Source organism: Canis lupus, chromosome 33 (assembly GCF_011100685.1).
Source record: "Canis lupus familiaris isolate Mischka breed German Shepherd chromosome 33, alternate assembly UU_Cfam_GSD_1.0, whole genome shotgun sequence".
NCBI classification, from domain to species: domain Eukaryota; kingdom Metazoa; phylum Chordata; class Mammalia; order Carnivora; family Canidae; genus Canis; species Canis lupus.
The window spans coordinates 6,037,512-6,062,392 of NC_049254.1; the positions used below are offsets into that span (position 1 = coordinate 6,037,512).

General features: G+C 37.9%; 1 protein-coding gene across 3 annotated transcripts in view; it reads right to left on the bottom strand.

Moving 5' to 3' along the window:
* DCBLD2 (discoidin, CUB and LCCL domain containing 2) overlaps positions 1 to 24,881 on the bottom strand; it is an 86,421-nt gene that overhangs the window by 58,683 nt on the left and 2,857 nt on the right. The window contains exons 2-3 of one of the 3 annotated variants that reach the window (XM_038582558.1): positions 11,885 to 12,007; positions 10,910 to 11,137 (exon numbers count right to left, since the gene is read on the bottom strand). In XM_038582558.1, coding sequence (XP_038438486.1) covers positions 10,910 to 11,137; positions 11,885 to 12,007 — 351 coding nt within the window. Of the gene's footprint in view, positions 1 to 10,909; positions 11,138 to 11,796; positions 12,008 to 24,881 lie in introns of those variants that run through there. The other 2 variants (XM_038582559.1, XM_038582560.1) reach the window with 2 other exon arrangements.

Here is a 24,881-nt window from a genome sequence, read left to right on the forward strand (position 1 = left end):
TGGGTGGGCAAAGATTTTAAAAGAGAACATGAAAAACGGTACCGACAAATGGAAAAAAAAATTTGTAATTCTGAACATTAAAAATTAAATGTCTCTTTATCAAATGAAACCAAATAAGGGAAGTAGAAAGAAAAGCAATAGAAAGGGAGAATATATATTTTAATATATACAACCCCAAAGAACCCATACCAGAATATAGAAAGAATTCCTACAAATAAGAAAAATGATCACCTAATATTAAAAGAATGCATAAAAAATTGCAACACTTTCCATAAAAGATATTCAAATGGCTAACAAACATTGGAAAAGAGAACAGTATCATTAGGCATCAGGGAAATGCAAGACCGAGCTACCATGTGGTATCAGCACACACACACACAGAATGGGTAATATGGCAAGAGTAGAGACAAGTAACTGGAACTCTCATACACTAGAGGTAGGTATAAACTGGTACAACCACAAATGCATTTAGCCATATCTACCAAAGGTAAAAAATATCTACCAGAGGTAAATGCACACCAGAGACCCAGCAGCTCCTCTTCTAGATGTAGAATTGTACATTTGCAGGTAAGAAAATGCTTATAACAATCAGTAAGAGCTAAGAACTGGTTATATGATGGACATGTCTTAAGTTCCTTATTGTTAGAAATTTCTTCCAATTTTTCTATACAGTGAATGGTGCTGGAAGAGACATCTTCCTGACACAACAACTTCTATTTTTGAAATATTTCCTTAAGAATTATTCTTAATATATACTTCCAGACTGCTAGCCAAGTGAGCTATATCAACTAGAGAGCCTCAATTAAAAAAAAAAAAAAAAAAAAAAGTACCAATTTCACTATACTCATGTCAGCATAGCAAATTTTTTTTTTTTTTTTTTACTAATTCAAAATTCAAGGAGGGAATATAATTACTTAAAAAATTTGCATTTCTTTAAAAAAATAAAAATAAAAATTAGCATTTCTTTGATTATAAGCACAGTTGCCTCCTGCAATACTCTCTTCCAGAATGGCAGGTTAGACAAAAGAGCACACAATTTTTTATTACTATCCATGATGGTGGCCAAAGAGCCTTGATGGAAAATTTTTTAACATTCATGCGGACCAAAATAGCCAGCCACAAAGCAATACCAATCTTCCCCATCAAATTTTTCTTAGTGGGCTGTCTCTCTTATGAAACATACACTTCTAGAGTTTTAAGACTTACCTTCTGGATAACCACCAGCAAACTTCTGGACAGAAGAGAACGTCATTATTCTGCTTTTATTTCTTAATAAAAACTTTTGAAAAAGTAATGACTCAAGGCTTTGGCTTTTATTAAATTGACAGTTTCTTCCTTGACAGTTGGCAGATTTCCTCAAACCAAGGATACTAATGTAAAAAGCAATGAGTCACAACAACGTGTAGATTTCAGTAAAACCAGATGTGTCGTTAAGCATCACAGGTGGGACATACAGAACATACCATGAAATATCTTTCAAGACTTTTTTAGAAAAATAAACTTTTCGCCACTTAGGAAATGTCAGAGCTTTTTAATATTTCCGGTAAAGGCCCACAAATAGGAATTCTTGGACAGGATGGCATAGATTAGGTTTTATCCAGTTGAATGCTGTTGAAAAATGAGACAGCTGTCAATTCCTCATTGACCTGCCTCAAAACACCAGAGGAAACATTTTGAAGTGATGACATCATTTATAGAGACAAAGCTTCTGTATTTCTTTTCTGTTCTAGGCCACAAACCAGCTTGACCATTCCAGGGCACATAGATTCACTAAGGTCTTTTGAATTGTGTTTGGCTTCTGTACTTTGCAATGCCACAAACCACCTCATACGATACTTCCTCATCAGGGAAAAATCCAAGTTAAATTGAAGTTGCCTCTGATCCTTCTCATGAAAACCATGCATAGTCATCAATGTATTTTCATGACAAACAGATATGAGATGCCTTTAGCCTTCCTGACTACACATTTTTATAGGTAAGGACTTTATCTCACATAAAACTCTGGGGCTCCTACATCTATCATTTAAGATACCTACACTCGTAAAGATTATGTATCACTTTTTCAATTCCTGCCTATGGAAAACTATTCTAAAGGAAAAATGTTAATGATGATGATAGCATTGTAATACCCTTCCTTCTTTCAAATGAAATAGTACTGATGACTTAATTTGACATAAAATAATTATTTTTTACCAAGACAATTTTAAAAGAAACAGGAAGAAACTCAAAGGACAAGAAGTATTCTGCTTTTACTAGGACCACAGACCCCTAAAGCACAGCAATAGATTTCACAGAGTCTAAGAATAACGGTAGTGGTTAAAATTAAGGAAAAACCCACTGAAGGAGACAAAGATGATCAAGGTATTCCATGCACAGCCAGAAAATCCTGGGGAAAAATGTCCATTGGTAGATGAGAGTACTGACTTCAGGGAAGGAACTTAAGAGCGCAGAAATCCCCAGTAGCACAACTTTGGAAAAGAAACACGTCAAGGGGAGAAGTTAAAAGTAATAGGGAGAGGGGCACCTGGGTGACTTAGTAGGTTAAGCATCAGCCTTTGGATGGAGCCCTGCATTGGGTTCCTAGCTCAGCTGGGAGCCTGATTCTCCCTCTACCTCTGCCCCTGCTTGCACGTGAGTGCTCTCTATCAAATAAATAAATAAGTCTTAAAAAAAAATAGGAATACTTTGGAAACTGCACCGTGAAGGGGAGAAGAAATAAAGAGGGGGAAATTTAGCGTCCTGCAAGACCAAAAAGAAAAAAAGTCTACAACTCCTCTCCCACTACAACCTTTTCTCCAAAAAAGAATATCTACTACTCTGACAAAGGAGGGCTATTATGAACATATCACAAACTATAAAGTAAACCACAGCAAATCACCACCTCTGTCCCCACAAATACCTAGACACAGTCTTTATCTACTTAAAAAATATACAGTATAAGGGGCCTCTGGGGGACTCAGTGGTTTAGGTGTCTGACTCCTGATCTCATCTCAGGTCTTTTTTCTTTTTTTTTTTTTTTTCATCTCAGTGATGTGAATTTATGCTCTGCCTTGGGTTCCATGCTGGGCGTCGTGGAACCTACTTTAAAAAGGGGAGGGTGGCGACTAAATGGCTCAGTCAATCAAGCATCCGACTCTTGATTTCAACTCAGGTCATGATCTCAGGGTCATGGATTAAGCCCAGGGTCAGGCTCAGAAGAGTGTCTGCTTGGGATTCTCTCTCTCTCTTTGCACCTCCCCACCACACACACACACACACACTCTCTTGCTCTCTAAAATCAATCTTTAGGGATGCCTGGGTGGCTCAGTGGTTGAGCGTCTGCCGTTGGACCAGGACATGATCCTGGAGTCCTGGGATCAAGTCCCGTGCTGGACTCTCTGCGTGGAGCCTGCTTCTCCCTCTGCCTGTGTCTCTGTCCCTCTCTCTGTCTCTCATGAATAAATAAAATCTTTAAAAAAAATACAAAAAAAATCAATCTTTAATATATATATTAAAAAAAATGAGAATCCCAACAATTCAGTTTATGGAAACCCTCTCCCTCTAAAAAACAACGATAAAACAGAAGGAAACTGGAATACTCCAAACTTAATTAAATGTCCTCAAGAAACTGGGGATATGATAAAACCCCTTGAAACAGAAGCTCAAAGGCTAAAAGTAGAAATGGAAAATATCCAGAAAGAACTAAGAGCTGATCTCACAAAATATTTTTAAAAATGACAAAATTATATAAAAAATGAAGACCATATTACAGGGTGCGCAAGGAATAATGGATCCAATGAAACATGATAATGAATGTTGAAAAAAAGAAAAAAGAACCAAATAGAATGAAAAAGAAATGAAAAACGAAAAGCACTGGTGAGAATATGGTTGAAATGGCAAGGAATATCCAAGTTTCTTAGCTTAAAATGTGTCTAAAAAAGATGCACAAGGTAATAGAACAGAAATAATATTAAAACTATCATCCCATAACACTTTCCAGAAATAAAAGACCCGAAACTATATATTGAAAGAGTTTACTGGATACCAGTGAAAACCAATCCACAATGATCACTTTCAACACACATCCTTATAACATAATTAAGACTTTAAAGGCAAATAAGCTTCTCAAAAAACAATATAAAAAGCCAGGCAACAGAAGAGTACTTAAAAACAAAAACAAAACTCAAAGAAAGAACAAGTGAATCAAGGACATATTTATATATAATCAAGCTGTCCCTCAAGTCTGCACATAATACAAATTTAAAAATAAGCAGTTCTAAACATGGAAGAAATTCTGCACTTGTAAATCCTGCTTAAGGAATCAATCTATTCCAAGATGAACTTCATCCACTCATAATATGACTAGGAGAACTTGGGCAAAAAAACAGAGAGTGAACATTTAATATTTTTAAATAGAAATTTAGGAAACTTAGAGGTGGGTTGAAGAATAAGATGTTACATTATGTAGGCTACACGTTATGAATTTATGTTCTAACAGAGTGAAAATAGGGAAAGAAGGGAGAGGAAAGTAGAACAGTTCACTGAATGTTGTTATACAATTGGTAGGAGTTACAGACAATACTTAGAACAAAATTATAAGATTTATTAAACTCCAAAATCAGTTTAAAAATGGAAGGAAAGAAAACAATGTAAATAAGCACAACAAATACATAAAATTGCAACTTAAAATACAATAGAGTTGAGACCAAACATGTCAGTTTTATAAATAAGTATAAATGGGCTTAACTCAGCTATTTAAAATAAAAAAGATTTTCAATTAGGTTCACAGAGTAAGACCCAAAAATGTGCTACATACAAGAAACACTGAAAACAAAATGATTCACAAAAGTTAAAAATAAAGGATGAGCAAAAGCAGGTATACTAGGCAAATGAATACAGTAAGAGATGTGGAGGAGGATGTACAGATGATATTGTCACAGACACACAAAAAATTCAAACTCAACATATTAGCCACGACAAAGGAGGAACTTTTTAATGCTGGAAGTCACAATTTAAAATAAAGATATTACAGTTAAGAATATCTATACAGGGTGGCCTGGGTGGCTCAAGCGGTTTAGTGCCACCTTCAGCCTGGGGCCTGATCCTGGAGACCCAGGATCAAGTCCCATGTCAGGCTCCCTGCATGGAGCCTGCTCCTTTCTTCCTCTGCCTGTGTCTCTGCCTGTGTCTCTGCCTCTGTGTGTGTGTGTGTGTGTGTGTCTCTCTCATTAATAAATAAATAATCTTAAAAAAAAAAAAAAAGAATATCTATACAACAACACTGAAACCACCTTTATAAAAGCAAAACCCAAAGAAAAACAAGGGGGAATAAAAGAGACATGCCATCTTTGTCATTTGCTTAAAAAAAAAATAAATGCGAATGTGTTTGGTGCAAAAAAAATAAATAAATTAAAAATAAATAAATAAAAAAAAAAATAAAAGAGACATGCCAGTAAGAGATCAAGTAGTTAAAAATAAGGAAAAGAAAATCCAAACAATAAAAAAGACAGACCTGAATGCGTACCACACCTTTCATCTTGATATTAGAGAACAAATCTTTTCTGAATGTGGGATATTCATAATAAAGGTTGCATATGAGGTTTATACAGAAAATATAAGCAAGCTCCATTAAGAAGAGCTATTACAACCACATTTAGAGATATTTACGACTACAATGTAGTAAAAATTTAACAGCAGAAAAAGGTACTTCCAATTGCAAGCTTATTTATGTACTATAAACCAAATTATAAATATCTATTGGGTAAAAAGGAAATACAAAACAAAGTTACAGACTTCCAAAAAAATACTGATTCTGTAAATCAATCTGTGATGTATCAATCCTAAAGATGTGATCCAAGTAAACCCCACAGTATTAGACACATTTATCAATAACAATGATAAAATAAATATAAATGAATTAAGATTCTTTGCTAAAAGCTAGGTAACAACAACAACAAAAAACTTTAGCAAGCATAATGAAGAAAATAACTAAAAACAGAAATTAGTAAGGTGGAGAAAAAAAGAACATACCTAATTATAATAAATCAAAATACATTTTTTTGGAAAAAATTGACAAAATAGGCAAACCACTAGCAGATAATCAGGAAAAAAAAAAAAGAGAAAGCACAGATAAGACAAAAATGATATGAAGGAAATAACCACTGAAAAAAACACTGAAATAACCATCAGAAAAAAATCATATGATTCTATTTTGCAGACATCACTGCAAATAAATTTGAAGGCCCAGGTGAACTGGGGAATTTACGAGGCTAAGAGCTTACTGAAACTGAACTACTTAAAGATAAAATCTGAAAGAGATCATTCTCCTTAGAAAAAATAAAATAAGGACCTACCAGAAAAGCACCAGGCCTGGATGGTTTCACAGAGTGGAACCTTCAAATACCAGCTTGTTCAAAAAGTCTCTTACATGTTTCCAGAGCAGTGGAAATGAAGGAAAACCTTTTAATTCTTTGCACTTACATATGTAACATCAATACCTAAACCTAATAAGGACAATGCAAAATAAACTATAATTTTTGCTTATCAATATTTATAAAAAACACTAAATTGATTATTGGGAAACAGAATCCAATGCCACAGTAAAAGAATGACACAACAAAGGGAAATTCATTCCAGGAACACAAAGTTTGCTCAATATTAGGAAATCTATTAATATAATCTATCACATAGATTTTCAGAAGAAAATCTCACAGCCATCTCCACAGATGCTAAAAAAAAAAAAAAAAAAAAGGTTTCTGACACAATCCAATTCTTTCCTAATGAAAACCACTCAAGAAACTTGAAATCAATAAATATTTCCTGCTATGTACTCCCCCAAATTAATTTGTTGCAGCCTCCTCCCACTACATGGGAACATATTTAAAGACAGGGCCTTTTTGGAGGCAACTAAAGTTAAATGAGGCCATAAGGGTAAAGTCCTAATCTGATAGTATTAGTGTCCTTGTAAGAAGAGAGAGAGAACTCATTCCCTCTCTTTCTCTGCCATGTGTGGACATAGAAATAAAGTAGCTGTCTATAAGGCAGAAAGAATTCTCAGCAGGAAATCAATCTGACACCCTGATTTCAGACTTCCATACTCTAAAGCTGTGAGAAAATAAGTTTCCAGTATATGGTAGTTTGTATGGTAATCTGAGCTACCTTTCCATTACGATCAGGAACAAGGAAAAGATGCCTACTACCTCCACTACTGTTTGACATAGCAATTACTGGTGGTAATAGCCAATGTAATTAGATAAGAAAAATCAATCACAGGCACAAGAACTGGAAAAGAAGTAAAACTATCTATTTGCAGATGTGACTGTGTACCCAGAAATTCTTAGAAAGTGAGTAAAACTGAATGAAAAGAAAAAAAAAACAGTAAAGTAGTAGGATATAAAATCATCATATAGAAAGGAATCATCGTCACATAATTAGTAGCTGGTAAGAAGACATAATGGCAAAACAAAACTAAACCAAACCATCTCCCCTTATAACAGCAACAGAGAAGATATTTAGGAATAACTTGAACAAAAAAAAATGTGTAAAATCTATATGAGAAAGTTCAAAACACCTTTGAAAACAATGAAATTAAATTCAAACAAATAGGAAAAAAAGCAGCTCTTGTTCTCCAACAGGATGACTCAACAAAACAAAGACAAATTATGAACAATACAATCACAATAAAAACACCAACAAACACTGTTATGAACTTGGACAGGCTAATAACTAAACTTCATATGAATTGGGACGCCGGGGTGGCTCAGTGGTTGAGCGTCTGCCTTTGGCTCAGGTCATGATCCTGGGGTCCTGGGATCAAGTCTCACATCAGGCTCTCCACAGGGAGTCTACTACTCCCTCTGCCTGTGTCCCTGCCTTTGTGTGTCTCTCATGAATAAATAAAATCTTAAAAAAAAAAAAAAACTTCATATGGATCAATAAACAGGCAAGAACAGCCAGGAAAACACTAAAAATGAACATCCATAAAGAGAGACTAGACATTAAAACATATTGTAGAACCTCTATCATTTAATCTGTAACAATTTTATTTTTTATTATTATTTTTTAAAGATTTTATTTACTAATGAGAGACACAGAGAAAGAAAGAGAGGCAGAGACACAGGCAGAGGGAGAAGCAGCCTCCATGCAGGGAGCCCGATGTGGGACTCGATCCCGGGTCTCCAGGATCACGCCCTAGGCCAAGGGCAGGTGCTAAACTGCTAAGCCACCCACGGATCCCCTAAAGCATAAGATCTTATATGTGAATATTGACCAGTGGAACGCAACACAAAACCCAGAAACAGACCCAAGTATATACAGAACTTGAGGATATAACAAAGTCAGTATCTCAAATCACTGAGGCAGAGGTAGACTTTCAAATGCATAGCGTTAGGACAAGTGATTAGTCATTTGGAAAAGATATCCTATTAGATCTATACTTCACATCACACAAAAGAATATCCCTAAATGGACCAAGAATCTAATTATTAAAAAGAATGAAACCACATACATGTATTAGAAGAAAACATGTGGGGAGAGGCTTTCCAATTAGGACTCAGGATCCAGATGCAAAGGAGAAATAAATTTGTTACACTGAAAAAAAAACTGCATGGCAAAAAAAAGAAAAGATCCATATAAACAAATTCCATATACAAAGTCAAAAGACAACTGACAAAGAAGGAGAAATTGTCTGCACCATGTAATCATATGGCGGTACTATCACTAAAAGACAGTATCAGAATTCCTAGCACGGAAGAAAGACAAAGACCAAAAAAAATCTGACAAAAATAGGCAAATGACGCAAACATAAAGTTACTTAAAAAATGAATCTTCAACATACAAACAAAATATGTTCAACGTGACTTATAGTAAGAGAAATGCAAATTATCAGTATACTGAGATACCATTTCTCACCTATCAACTGGCAAAGCTTCAAAAGCATGATGATGCATACACCAGCAAGGCTGTGGGGAAACAGGCAATTTTATGCATTGCTGAATGGAAATGCAAATTGGCACAGCCCTTATAGGGGGGAATCTGGCAATACCTAACAAAGCTATATCTCCATTTATCTTTTGAACCAATAATCACACTTCAGGAATTTATTCTGAAGATGTACCTCCAAGAATATAAGAAAACAGAAGTGTAAAGTTATTTATTGCAGCACTGTTTATAACTGCACAATGCTGGAAGTATCTATGCATAAAAGAGAGGTTACATAAACCGTAGTACCTCCACACTATGGAGTTTCTGTAGCTGTTAAGAAGAATTAAAAGCTATGTCTATGCAGTGCTGTTGGAATGATTCCCCTGTTCGGTGGGGAGAAAGCAAAGTAGAAAAGACTATCAACAGTATATTAGATTTGAACTTTGGAACGTCTCTAACAAATCAGATCTTAAAAAAATAATTATAACCTTAACACACCAAAAACAATCATTCCTGCTACCACTGAATGCCTGGTTCCTCTTAAAATTTCTCTGATTAACAATGTCCTCCTGCAGCTTGAATCAAGATCAAAACAAGATCTACATATTAGTTTTGGAAGATGTAGCTCTTAAAGTATCACAATTCCCTTTCTTTTTTAAAAATGCTATTTATATACAGTCTTTACAGTTGATAAAATGTGTTTCTCTAGCTCCTTTTGTCCTGTAAACTGCTGAGTTTGACGGGACACTGGCTCACCTTTCTTTATTGCTGTTACAAGACCATGCAGGTGGTATTATTACTCCTGTCTGCGTCACACATTTAATATCCAGCTGCCCTTTATTAGTGTTACAGTGGTTTCTAGATCCTTAGACAATCTGAGTTCCTTAAAGCTTATCCAAGACCGTATATTCATGGCAATATACACACCGTGATCAAGCTACCAGACTAATTAAGAGCTGACTGAGAGGCAACAGAGGTTATCAATCAGCAGTCAGAGAAGCTGGCCAGGAATTGCTTCTCTCCTAGGTAAGAGGCCAAAAAGTAGAGGAGATAAAGGATTTGACTACAGATGGAGAGGAGGCTTCTGGAGGATGAACATCATGCTTAAACAAGACACTGGGTTCCAATTACAATTCTGAAAGATATTTTATACAGCGGTACCAATACATGTTTCCAAATTAATTCACAGAGAATTCAAGATTTTATGATGTTAGTTCATTCAAATAGTCGTAAACATTTTTCCACCTTTAAGACAAAGGGACTGGTTTCTAAACCAAAGATTCTCAACATAACTACAAAGCAGATTCTGCTGGGAAGCTTTTAAAAATACAGAGGTGTGGGTCCTACCAATCAATTCTGACCCAAATGGTCTAGGATGGGGATATAGTATTATCTAGAATCTAGTATTATTTAAAATCTTTCCAAGTGACTCTAACATGCAGCCATAATTGAGAACTGCTGATCTTAGTGAAGAATAACAGCAGCAGCTAGCATTAGTAAGCACATATTACGTGTTATGGACTGTTCTAAGCACGTTACATGTTACTGGTTCATTCCCTATTTTACAAGCGAAAAAAGAGGTCAGGTAACTTGTCCAAAGTCACACATAAGCTAACAGCAGAGTGACGATTTGATACCAGGCAGTTTGGATCCAAAATCTATGCTCTCAATCACCATGATACAGTGCCTCCTAAGCATGAATTATACTTCTATTCTTTAATTGCAAATAAAATGATTAGAAAAAACTAAAAAATGAGACAATTAATGTTCTAGAAGCAGTACAGTGTCGTCTTGTAAAAGTACTGACAAGCTCATGTGGAGAGTAAATGAACAGATGAGAATCTCCCCTTCCCGAAAGATTCACATTTGAGATTTCCACACATAATCCACACAATAATTTCCTGCATATCATCCTACATAGCCTGCTTATTCAGTGTAAGTATAAAAGATCGCTTTAAAACTCGGGGAAGTGATGTATTACATGTACATTTATAAGAAAATGTCCTACCTATTTCAGTTCTGCTAACTCCAATGCCATTAAAAATTCTCAAGTAATTAAAATGACAAGAATCAGAATCTTCAATGTCAAAGTCACCAAATTTGATGCGCACTCTCTCTCCCATCTTTACACGGATCTCCCATTCGCAAACGGTGCTGTTGGGATAGGTCTGTGGGTAGTTTATTGATGTGAGGGTTCCACTTTCAGGGCCTAGTACAGTATGTCCACATCCATCACCTTAAAAAAAAAAAAAAGAGTTAAAAGGATGAATCTTCATTACACTTTTAACTTTATATATAATCAGGATTTTTTGGTGAAAATGTTAAAATATGTATGACATGTTTTATACCAACACTTTCCTTATACAAGATAAAAGGGATAACGGGGTTCTTAGTATATCTCCTCACAGGGATCAAAAGATGTCAGGTAAGGTCAAATTAATCAATGATTACCCCAGTGAGTTCAAAGAACCTTCCAATCTCAATAAACAGAAGTAAACATAGGTTACAATAAATGTATATACATATCATAATAAATTTAATCTTTAAAAGAGTATCAATTCATATATATTGTTCAAAGTAAATGTAAACTATAAAAATAAAAGTATGTGATCAGCTCCATCCATTCATCACAAACCCTTCTAAAAGCTCTGTGAGAAGTTGAAGGATACCTAAAAACAGTTTATACTAAAGGTTACGCAGGTCACAGACCATATGACAGTATTTCAAGGCATTCATTGTTGAAGGCATTAAAGCAATATTTAAGGAAATTTAATTTTACATTCTACTGAAATTGGACTTGTTAGTAATCCCTCTCCAAAAACTTCATTTTCCCCCTATAGAATGATGAAGAAAAAATAACAGTTTAATGAATTAGTAAAGATTAGGAAAAATAACCTTCATATCTTGGTAGCAGCATTATCTGCTCCAGAATTCCTTCACTACGGGAACTCAGGTAACTTAACATACTATTATTTGCATCCACCTTTTATCCTAAAATTTGGTGTTTGAGCATCTAGAAGAGGCAAGCAATGCTGAGAAGTTTCAGTTGCTGCTCCCATTGTACCATTTAGCATTCCTTCATGATGGGATTCAAATGAATCTCCTTCTGAAAGGAAGATGAAAACATCATACTAAAATTATAGTATTTTTTTCCTCCAAAATAGCCATTTATAATCACCTTTGGAATAGTTCTGTACTTACACAAAAAAACTGTATCAAAAGTGACAGTGGTGAATTTAAAAGTCAATATGGATACAGATGTCTGTAAAAGGATTTTCTATTATGTTGATTTATTATTTTTAAGAACAATGCAGTGCTGATATTATTTACTACAACAGATGAATGAAAGCTTTAAAAGCTAATATAGTATCTGGCAAGTAGCTGCAAAAAAAATATTTATTAATTCAGTGAATAAGGAAACTGTACAAGTACCAATGAAAAAGTAATTTCAAACCCGTCTCAAAACTCACTTTAATAAAGGAAAAATTCTGTACGTACATTATGACGACAGTACTTCATGTCCTTTTCTGATCAAGAAATTTTATTCTCAAATCCCTACTAGTAATGTTGGCCCACTTTTAAAGGTCAATACTAGCAATCTGGCTTCCTAAACAAACCTCTCTTATAAAGCTCAACTTGTGAGCAACACTGAACTTCAGCTATCCCTACACCTGCTTTCAATCTACACACAGAAACTAGGCATAATCCCTCAATACTATATAGAGGCACCATGAAATAAACATGTTTTTGTGATACACCCACTGATCTTCTGCAAATATAAAACTTAAATGTTATACAACTCAGAAGGAAAAAAAAAACACTCAAATTTTCTCCGCAAGTATGATGAAAATACCTTGCATATCTCTTCTGAAAATCATCTAAATTAGAAACACAGGGATATAAAACCTTCACTGTGAAAATAAATGAATTGTAACATAAATAACTTTTGAATAATCATTACAATTTTTCCTTAGAGAAAAAAGATTATCCCCTAAGACAGAGTTTTCAACATTACGAAACTAGTCTGAAATGTTCTCTTGCTATTGAAAAGATGAAAATGTGCTTTCTGGAGTGTTTAAATCTTTGAAAAGTAGCCACTGAATAAATAAAATAACTCAAAATATAAATGTATTCTCTTTAGTGAATAGACACTAAGGCAGCTTTTTAAGTGACTGGAAGTGCCGATGGATTTCAGGAACCCAAGAATTTCCTATTAACAGCTGAATTCATGACTTAGTAATGGCAGATTGTCCCATGTAATGTATTCCCCACAGGCTACTATTTAACTTACGGTTGCCATTTTAAAATGAATTTTACAAAGAGCATAAGCAGTGTTAGGAGTAATTTTTAGATGTCTTTATGCTCATACTTATGTTTGTCAATAAATATGCAAAATGTCTCTTGCCCTTTCCTCCATAAAGTGCAATTTAACAAAATAAATACTAACTGATGAAAAACAGGACTTTTGCATGCACGCTGATGAAGAAAACAATTAAGATGGAGCCGTCTTTTTTCAGTATCTTGTGTAGGGGGAGGGCATGAACAGTCCACAAGGACTGTGCCAAGAATGTTCTAAAATATGTGATGGAGTTCAGAGCTTCCTCCCCTAGCAAAAAAGATGATATGCACCAGAACCCAAAGTTAAAAGAAGGTCTCAAGTCTACTACTACGATGTACAAGTTTGAATGTTTCATACTTCCAAGACAATTTGATAAGTTTAACCTGACCAGATAAATAGATGTGCTGGCCTCGACAAACACCTACTGCTGCAAAGAGGATGTTTAGAATATTCTAGTTTGAAAGGGGAGGCTGGGCTTATACAGTATCACTAGGCCAGCAATCTTCAAATGTTTTTCTCAGTTATTCCCAAGGAAGAAATACATGTTACGCTGGCATCCTGTACACTCCTGCCTGCACAATCCTGACCCGCTAAAGGGTCCCCCGCAAAAAGAATGAAGCTGGGAGCTATTTCTTTTTCTAAAAATTGCCACAGTGACCTTCTTCAGGCTTTCAGAGCATATCCATCTTGTCTAGTATTTAAAAAAAAATGAGTGAAATTAAAGCAGTACTGCGAAGTATTTGAGATTTGTGGTGGTGCAACTTTAAAGATTTAATAGTAGTAAGACTGATGTAATCCTTTAGTCCAGAAATTCACAGTGCTAAATACTGCATTAAACGTCGTCATTGTAGCCAGATGAAATAGGATGTATTAGTTAATTCTTGCAAGTTATTCCTTTGAATGCTTTTCTACTCTGAATGCCCTTTTTCAGCGATTTATTTTAAGATTACTGGGACTCTGGAAACCACTGCAGGAAGCATCCAGAGGTCGTTAGGTTGAACTCTCCAGGGAGACCCTATCCTCACTTTTACCCTCAAATTAGAAAACGTGCCTCCAGTTTTCCAGTTATGAGCAAATCCTATTCCGTACCAATACTTAAAATGCCAAAGTATTTAAAAAAGTAAGACTAAAATCTGGAAAAAATTCTTTATGGTCTAAGCACCTACTACACTTGGAGCGGTGGTGCTCGAATGGGGGGGAGACGGGGAGGCTCCCACGGGAGCAGTTTTACCTCCCGATTGGCAATGTCTGGAGATATTTTAGGTTGTCACAATGGGGGCGGGGGGCGTGCTACTGGCATCTGGTGGGTAGAACCAGGAATGCTGCCGAACATCCTCCGAGGTGCACAGGACAGCCCCCCAGAGTAAAGAACGATTGATCTTAAACTTGTCAGTCGTCCTGAGGCTGAGGAGACTGAGGAGGCTGACTTAGAGCAAAGGCGAGGACGTCTCGGGAGGAAGGCCTGAGAGCCTTCTCGGCTGGGTTCCGTCCGGCCCGAAGGCCCGAAGGCTAACGCTGTTCTGGCCACTGAGATACACACAACCTAAGAACACTTCCCTCCCACAATCAGCAGTTCAACGAGAGTTCTGGAGTCCCGCTTCCTGATTTTTAAAACAAGTAAACAGAAGTTACAGGAAAGAGAATGTTCTTTTCATTAGCCTACAGCCCTGGAGTCATCTCTTTCCTGGGCCAACGGCTCTTAAAATTAGGGTTTGGAAAAAGGCGCGGGGATCCCTGGGTGGCTCAGCAGTTTAACGCCTGCCTTCGGCCCAGGGCGTGATCCTGGGGTCCCGGGATCGAGTCCCACGTCGGGCTCCCTGCATGGAGCCTGCTTCTCCCTCTGCCTGTGTCTCTGCCTCTCTCTCTCATGTGAATAAATAAAATCTTTAAAAAAAAAAAAAAAAAAAGAAAGAAAAAGGTGCTAATAGGGTCAGGAGTAAGTCTCCAAATTTTCTGCTTAACTTTGTGAGCTAGAAAGAATAATGATGACCTGTGACCAGCCAACACCACCTCCCGTTAGCCATTTTCTCAAGGCAGAGTTGACAAAGGCAGCATAACTACGACGGGAAAAATCCCTTTCACAATGGTTATCCTAGGACCAATCCGTGCGCCCTCACCAGTAACTCCACCACCACCACATCTTTCTCCAACATCAACACCACCATCACTGTTAGCGTCTCCTCCGCTAGACGGTTTCCACCAAAGTATAACTGGCCATAAAGGACAGAAGCCCGTTGGTGCGATTTTTGAATTTCAGTGGAGAAGAAACACTGGAATTTGATCTTACTGCTCCTTTGTTTGGCTGCCGATTTATCTGGGGGATTGCTCACAGAACATGTGTTCACTTCCTCTGAAGAGTCTAAGGTCAGATGTGTTAAGCCAGATATAAATTTTGGTATTTTTCCAGGAAAATAACAGTATTTTTTTAAACTACTTATCCCTAGAGAAAACAGAAAGAACGTTAAACATATATAAGTAACAATGAATGAATACAACAAAGAACGTATTATTTTAGGCTGCTCTAAACTTCAAGTGTTTGTGTTTTTTTTTCTAATAAGCACATGCTCATGATACCAATTACATGTAACCCTGCCGCCACCCCCATATTTTAGCCACATTACTACTAATACTTAATATAAATTATCTGAATGATTGAAGAGTATTAATATAAATACTGTGTGACTTCTAAATACACTGTGACAATACCATACGCAAATGCAGAAGCTTGCACAAACATGCCACAAATGTAGAGCAATGTAACTTTCATTACAATCAGTGTAAACTATGAACAGTTTATACTTTTCCAGTGAGCTTTCAAGGATTAACCCCTACTGAGTCTGACTCTACTTCCTATAAATGTCACTTCTATCCCATCTTATAATGCATTTGTGAAATCTTATAATAAATCAGCTGAAAAAAAAAGGGCATTCAGAGTAGAAAGGCATTCAAAGGAATAACTTGCAAGAATTAACTAATACATCCTATTTCATCTGGCTACAATGACGATTTTTAATGCAGTATTTAGCACTGTGAATTTCTGGACTAAAGGATTACATCAGTCTTACTACTATTAAATTTTTAAAGTTGCACCACCACAAATCTCAAATAAATAATTCGCAGTACTGCTTTAATTTCACTCATTTTTTTTTTAAATACTAGACAAGATGGATATGCTCTGAAAGCCTCAAGAAGGTCACTGTGGCAATTTTTAGAAAAAGAAATAGCTCCCAGCTTCATTCTTTTTTAAGCCCGAACTATTCTCTGCATGTGTGATAATTTACAAAATTGAATTACATGAAGGAATGTGAGATGTATAAATCCTCTTTAATCCCCACCAAGCACACACCCAACTTGGAACACAGTGGTTAAGCAAATGAGCTCTGGAGTCACAGAATGAATTTAAATGCCCTATCCCACCACTCACCGTGACCTTCAGGTTAGTTATTGCTACTAAACCTCGGCTTTGTAAAATGGGGGTACTAACAATTCAGACACACAGGGTAAAAATTAAATGAGATATTGTATGAAAATATCTAGTATTGAGGGCCTTACCTATAATAATGTGCTCCATGAACACTCCTTGCTGGAGGCTACTATTACAGTCGTAAAAGCCCAGAAAGGCTTTTGCCCATCTTAGGTAGATAGAGGGCATCTGGCCACAACCTAAAGTAACAACAGTCCAGTGGAATGTCTTGTGAAAAGCATAAATCAGTGAGAAAGTAATTCTCACTCCTCCTCTCCACGATGACCTTCAGTAACTCTCTCAGGACCACCACCTGGACTTGACTTTTGCCACTGTCAGAGGCACGCCCACCCACCTGTGAACACTCAGAAACTTTGCGGTCTCACTCTGCTGGTCGGTGGGTGTCCTGACCTTGCAGCTCTCTCATACCCACATACTTTCTGTGAACTTGACGTCTCTCTTTTCTCCCCATCTATCAATCTGGTTCTGGCCTCATGGCTTTCCCTGCCCAGCCTAGACTTCACATCTGGCACTAACTACCTCTTCCTGGTACCTTTACTTCCTAGCCTTTGTGTCCTTCCTGACCATCTCCCTCCCAAACCCTCATTCCTGGATCATATGATCTGCCAAGGAGCTGAGCACTACTGGGGGGGGGGGGGGGGAGTCACAAACTCCAGGGGGATAGGTGTCATTAAAGTAATGGGTTCCAGGAGGATGCCTAAGTGGCTCAGCAGTTGAGTGTCTGCCTTTAGCTCAGGGTGTGATCCTGGGGTCCTGGGATCGGGTCCCACAACGGGCTCCCTGTGAAAAGCCTGCTTCTCCCTCTGCCTGTGTCTCTGCCTCTCTCTCCGGGTCTCTCATGAATAAATAAACAAAATCTTAAAAAAAAAAAAAAAAAAAAAAGTAATGGGTTCCAATCTCAAATGGGCACTCAATGCCACTCAGTTTCACCCTTATTCAGTGATTCTCAGATCAACATTAGAATACCTAAGGGCTAAGTAAAGGTTCTGAGATTCCCCCCTCTCTATCTCCCTAGATTCTAATAAACACATCAGAAAAAGGATCTTAAACTTGGAAATTGGTTAAAAAAAAAAAAAAAAAAAAAAGGTGAGCAGCACATCTTTTCAATGTCACAAAAGCCAAAAGCTGCCCAAAGATTTATAGGACAAAACAGTTAGCTGGACTTGGTATTTATCACTGCTTAAAGGTCCCAGTTTGGGTTGCATGTTAACATACCGACTGTTGTCTAGTAGAGATACAGATCACTTTTGTCCAGCTGAAAAGATAATCCCGAAGGTTACTGTTTATGACCCTACTGGCCTTAGCCATCTAATCTAGTGATCATATCCTATGATTATAAACACCACTTAGTATCTCAAATACTCTCTGGACAGGACTTAACATTAGTGGCTCCCTCATTAATGAATGAATTGAATAAAATCTTTGACATGTGTTCATTTTATATTTGCAAAGCAGGTATAGTTTTGCCTCTTTTGCAAATTATAACCTGTAAAATAGCTCCACGGTGGGTCCTAGGTTTTGCACTTTAACAAATCATAGAACGCTAACACTAACAGCAACAACAAAATACCACAGAAAATTCGTTCCATCTAGTGTCCCCCAACATCTACCATTTCCTTGCTCACTTTTCCTTTCTTTTACAGAGAAATTTCTTCTGTTCTCCATAATTGACATCTTACTTCTTTGCCTCCTGTTCTAAGTTTCAAAGCACTGCAATTCATCTTCCGGACTGTTAAAGGCTGGACTGCATCCCTTCCAAAAAGATATGTTTAAGTCCTAATTTCTGGTACCAATGAATGTAACTGTATTTGGAAACAGGGTCTTAGCAGACGTCATGAAGTTACAATGAGGTCATGCTGGATGAGGGTGGACCCTAATAAAAAGTGGTGTCCTTATAAAAAGGTGAAAATCTGGACACAGATACAGACACAGGAAGGCTGCTACATTATAGAGGCAGAGACTGGACTGATACAAAGGAACTCTAAAGATTAAAACGGCCGGAAGCTAGGAAGAGGCCAGGAAAGAGCCTCCCCTAGCATCTTCAGAGAGTATGGCCCTGCTGATAACCCAATTTCAAAATTCTAGCCTCCAGAACTATATGCCAACACGGTTCTGTTGTTTTAGGCCACCTAAATTTGTACTAATTTGCAATGGCAGCCCTACAAAACACAGACCTACCTCCCCAAGGAAACTCTTCACCCAAGTGGGTGGTTTCCAAGCTGCCAAACGTCAGTGGATACTTTTCCATCCTTATCATTTGTGACCATTCCAGATTATCTAGCATTGCTGACCCTTCCTTCCCTCCCATCTTTCTTCCTTCCGATTTTCCCTCCCTCCTTCTTAAAATTCTTCCCTGGCTCAGTTCTTTGAACTAATTGCAACTTCTCCAGCATCTTCATGGACTTATCTTAATACTGACTGCTGCTGCTGCTCAGGTCTTCCTCCATTCTGCGCATCTCCCTACTTAGTTTTCAGTTACCATGGAGTCTACAACCTTCTCCTCGTCCTCAAAGCTGTCACCTGCTTATGTATTAACCACCTCCACTCGTACAGATTCATTCAAGAAAAACTGACTACCCAAACAGGTTTGATCCCAGCCCCCAAACATTCTAGAAAAAGAGGGGACTTCGAGATTTAACAACAATAAGAGTAGTAGTAGATATCCTCGATTGACATGCCTAGTATTTAAATGCAGGTGCATCTGACTCCAAAGTCTCCATACTTTCAAAGTCCACCAAAGTATGAAACAGTAGAGACGAAGAAAGTGTTCAGGTTTTTTAGAGTAAACACAAGCCAAAACCAAAAAAGGAAAAAAAAAATCTGGCAGTTTAAATGATACTTGCAGGAGAATGGAGACTAGGCTGCAAGGAAATCCATATTTAATGAGTATTTGCTGCGCGCCACATACTAGGAAAACGCACAGCACGGATGGAGTCTACTCATGAGAACGGTCGTCACTCCAAAAAGCCTAGATGTTAGGTACCTGGAAAGCCAACAGCCCAGAAGAAAGATGTACATGAGCCAGTGGGTATTTTGAGCATGATTCCAGGTACAGAATAAGAAACACCATTCGAGTTTAAATTATACTAAAACATTAACAAAAAATTATACTATAACATGACTTACATTCCCTGACACAGCAGTGTCCTGGACAAGAGGAAGAGATGGTTTGGGGAAGAAAGGAAGGAGGCAGTTATACTGTGTGGGGATGCAAGCAGGGCCGGGGTTTGGTCTACACAGCTGGAGATTTGCTCAGTAGTCCTCACTGCGGTAGATCCAGTCCCACTGGCCACATGACTTTCTCCAATAGCCCTGAGCTACCCAGAATCAGAGAAGGCCGGGAGGACTGGCACGTAGCCACATATGGGATCTGACAAGGAGAAGGGCATCAAAGGCAGCAGGGACACGGGAGGCTGGGATGACAAAGTGAACCTCGAGAGAGACAAGTGGAACGGATGAAGGCAGAGGAACCTAAGGATGATGCCTGGCTAACACTTCAGGGACAAACTCCTGTCTGGCCCTCCATGGAAAGTCCTCCACGATCTTGTTCCCACTGGACTTTTCTGCCTTCATTTCTCATGAACTTTCCTCTGACACCAGATTGCTGAAACTACCTGAACATTCTCCAGGAATTGGAGCCGTCAAAGAAAGAGGAGGCAAGGCAACTACTAGAACCATGACTGGGGGACTCTGATAATGCCAGTGGCAGTCACTCAAATCAGAGTTTGAAAGACAGGGCCAAGAAGGGCACCCCATCTGCTGACACTGATTTAGGCTGCTGCTCTTCAAGATGACCAATCGGACAAGGTGGGCACGGCAGTGTTTTCTGAGAATAGCCATGGCTGTGTGCAGAGTTCTGGTGGAATTTCCACCTAGGGAGCAGAGTAGCCTACCTAGGTCCCAGACGGAGGGCAGCTGGGAGACCCTAGGCGGAATGTTAGGCCCTGAGCAAGGAGGTAGTCAGGTGCAAGAGCGGGCTCTCCTCCCATGAGCCCGAGAAGTGCAGGCTCTGACGCTAACGGAGCCTGGGGAGGAGATGCCCAGAGACCAACACCAAATCATGGGCCTGGGGCAGCAGGTTCACTCCAGAAATGCCTTCTTAATTCATGTGTTTTGAATGACAGACATCATGCTGCATATTAGAAACAAGAAAATGAGTAAAACTCTCTGCCAGGACTAATCTCTAATTTTCAGTGTGATTAATGAATGAATAGACATAACTGAAACGTCCCATCTGGAGATGAGTGTGTGGTGACAGTCAAAGAACTCCTCTCAGGGATAATACCCAAGAAGGGTTCTGAAGGGATATTAGGAGTTTACCAAGCAGGCAAGGAAAGGAAGAGGCCTTTCTAAGCCGAGAAAATAGCATGTATAAGGAAGTCAGTATAGGGAACAAGGCAAAAAAACCATGAAATTATACTCTAGAGCAATAAAAAGTAGTTCAGTCTTACCCGTGAGCTACATATAAAAGGTGACAGATGCTGGCATGAGATTAGGTCAGAGAGGAAAGGAGAGACCATGCTGTGAAAAAATTACATGTATAATATGCAAAGGAGTTTGGATTATATCTTACAGGTGATCAAGAGGCTGCCAGCCACACTGCTTCAGAAAGGCAATACCCCAGTGCCCCAGAACCATGGCCAGCAGTAACCAACCTGTCAATATCCACCCGATTATTAGGCAGGAGCAAGGCCTGGGGCTCAGGAAGGAGGCAGGAAGCCAGGACCAGGAGCTTAGAGTCTTGCAACAGGCTAGGCTTCCACACCCAGGCCTTCCTGACTCCCTGCTATTTTGATACTGTGATCTTTACTTCTCAAACGTCTGTCATCCTTGTGGCCTACAAACCTACAAATCCTTCAAAGCTCACTCAGTTAAAATAACTTTATAAAAAAGGGATCCCTGGGTGGCGCAGCGGTTTGGCGCCTGCCTTTGGCCCGGGGCACGATCCTGGAGACCCGGGATCGAATCCCACGTCGGGCTCCCGGTGCATGGAGCCTGCTTCTCCCTCTGCCTGTGTCTCTGCCTCTCTCTCTCTTTCTGTGACTATCATAAATAAATAAAAATTAAAAAAAAAATTAAAAAAAAAAAAAGGCTTCTACCTCCTTAGGCACCACAAGTGTTTCTTCCCTGCAAACCCACAGCAAAATGCAACCTCCCTTGAATTATATATGCAACTTAAAGATAATTATTTCCCCAACTACACGGTAGGTTCTCTGAAGACAAAATGTTTTACTCTTCTCTAAATGTCTCAGGACATACGTGCACACATGCTTGGAAGCTCATAGTTGGTACTACGTCATGCTGCAGGTTCTCAATGAAAGGATGATAAAGAGTACCAGCATCTTTTCCTTATCAACCAAGCAATTCAGTTTTGCCCCCAACTTGCATGCACCCAACTCAACAAAAGCCTTGCCCACTCTCAGAGGGCAGTTGAGGGAACCAGCATCTCCATAATTCAAGTGGCTAATCAACATTTTTCTTCCAGCTACATATCCTTCAGCGTGCAGGATGATTAGTAGGTAATGTTTTAGCAGGCATTTAATACACATAATGATCTGGGAAATTTGCATTACATAGGTTTCTAAGCTAATATTTTGCACAGAAATATCTTCTTAAAAGACTCCACCCTAGATGAAGAATTCAATCAGATGGACTAAAGAAAATACTGTAACAGCAATTCCAAACAATAGAGTAATTACTTCATAATGCCTTGTGATGAATTTTTACATTTTGAATATTTTTTTGCTGTATTTTTATGTATTCCTATGGGTGCTAAATTAGCCTACACAGTACACAATTAATTTCAACACAACACCCCTATGGAACATAACACGATTAAAATTACAACCATGTAAGATTATTATGTAGGAGTGTGAATATGGAATAGGAAGAAACATATGAATAGTAAGCTGATAGATTAGGGGGTAGAACTGTGGATAATGATCAAGTTTTTGGTCTTAAACAACTGTAATTATCTGTACAATATTTAATAAATAAAGTGGCAAGGCTGTGTAGTAAGGTTGTTACAAAGTAATAAACTGAATCCATGAACCGCACAAGAAAAACCACCAAGTTGTCTCACTTCGTCTTTCAACAATCACATTTCACTATCTCTACGAAGCTTTTCCTAAACCTGACAATTTTAGGTCATCATGCTACATCCTTCCAACGAATTAAGAAGCTCAAATAGAAGCTATTTGCATGCATTCCATTAATGCCCAACATTACTACCTGAGCTTTCCCATCCTAGGTTCATGGTTCATTTTGTTAAGTATAATCCTAAACTTAAAACCACTTCTATACACGTGTAGCCTTTCCTCATCATATATATCCTTATGATTTCTTCTTGGAAATTAATTCATTTGTCATTTTCATTGTAGCGCTGGTACTTTCACTTAACACCAATTTCACGATCTTAAGGTAGTTTTTTTTATTATTGGGTCTTCTAGAATGAAGCTCAGATGTTCAGACAGAGTTATTAACCATCTCCAGAGGGAATTAATGTTTCCTCTTTGCTTAAAGCATAGGGAAATCTACCTAAAATCAATGACTTACAATTCTACAATTGATTTTTCATTTGAGTTTTTAAAATGTGGATTTTAAACCTAATCATTAGCAAATATGGAATTTATGCTGTATTTCTAATTTTCACTCGGCAAAATTAATCAGAAATATAGCAGAAGAAGGATGTTCTGATTTTTACCTCTGAACAAAACTACATGTAAGAGGCCTTTTTTTTTTAAGATTTTATTTATTTATTCACAAAAGACACTGAGAGAGAGGCAGAGTCACAGGCAGAGGGACAAGTAGGCTCCATGCAGGGAGCCCGATGTGGGACTCCATCCCGGGACCCCAGGATCATGCCCCTGGGCCGAAGGCAGACGCTCAACCACAGAGCCACCCAGGAGTCCCAAGAGTCTAATGTTTTATTTTGCCAAGACAAGACAGTGGAAAATTCTAAATTAACCTAATGTCAATATTAGAAATAATTACAAATGACCATTGCTGAGGGAGATGTGCTCTTCATTTCTGACAATTTACAAATACTGTTGGAAAACTATTTACCTGCCTCACAACCAAATAAAGCCACTACATGACAGAAAACAATTTTTTCCCCACACATTAGTTCTGACATCACTGTGAAGTTGAATGATTAAGACTGAACTTGTTTCGTATATTTATGCAAACAAAAATCAGTACTTTCACAAATATTTCATATTAATAGACATAAACAGGTGGCTGAGCAGTTTAGCGCCACCTTCAGCCCAGGGCGTGATCCTGGAGACCCGGGATTGAGTCCCACGTCGGGCTCCCTGCATAGAGCCTGCTTCTCCCTCTGCCTGTGTCTCTCATGAATAAATAAATAAAATCTTAAAAGAAAAAAAAAAAGGAAATCGTAAAAAAAATTAATTCCCTGATATTTTACCACATTCCAATAATAATCTAACCTAGAAGGTAGCCAAACCCTCCAGGACACGAAGGAGGAAGCTGAGCTCCTGAGATGAGGGGACACAAATTTCTAGTCAAGATGTAAATCAGAGACACAGAATTATTCACAGTAGACTCTGAACTTCCTATTAAATACATTTATTACAGTAGCAAATATGCAATCATCATAATAAATTTGACCAAATTAAGTCTTTGGGACGTGTTACAGGAAAAAAAAAAATGCTTTCAACAGCAAAAATATTCTGAAGATGAACTCAACTCAAACTTAGAACTTAAAAATACAAAAACGTAAGCTATATCTAAAACACCATCACAGAAAATTAAATGTGCAGAGACACAATCTATTTACAAATAAATGAAATAATATTGGTTAAAATACATCCCTGCTATGAAAGGTTGACAAATTTTCAGACCAATGATAAATTTTATTCTGAGCCAAATAAAAAGAAAAATCACTCTGACAGCAGAAAACCCGCTCAGGAATAGGTATGTAGAGCATTACAGCTGATCCCTGAACAACTCAGGGGTTAAGGGTACTGACCTCCCTGTGTGTAGTCAAAAATCCGTCTGTAACTTCGGACTCCCTCAAAACTTTGTTCGCAGCTTACTGGTGACCAGAAGCCTGATCAGCCTTACAGATTACATAAACAGCCTATTAACATGTATTCTGTATGTTACCGGTATTATATACTGTATTCTTATAAAATA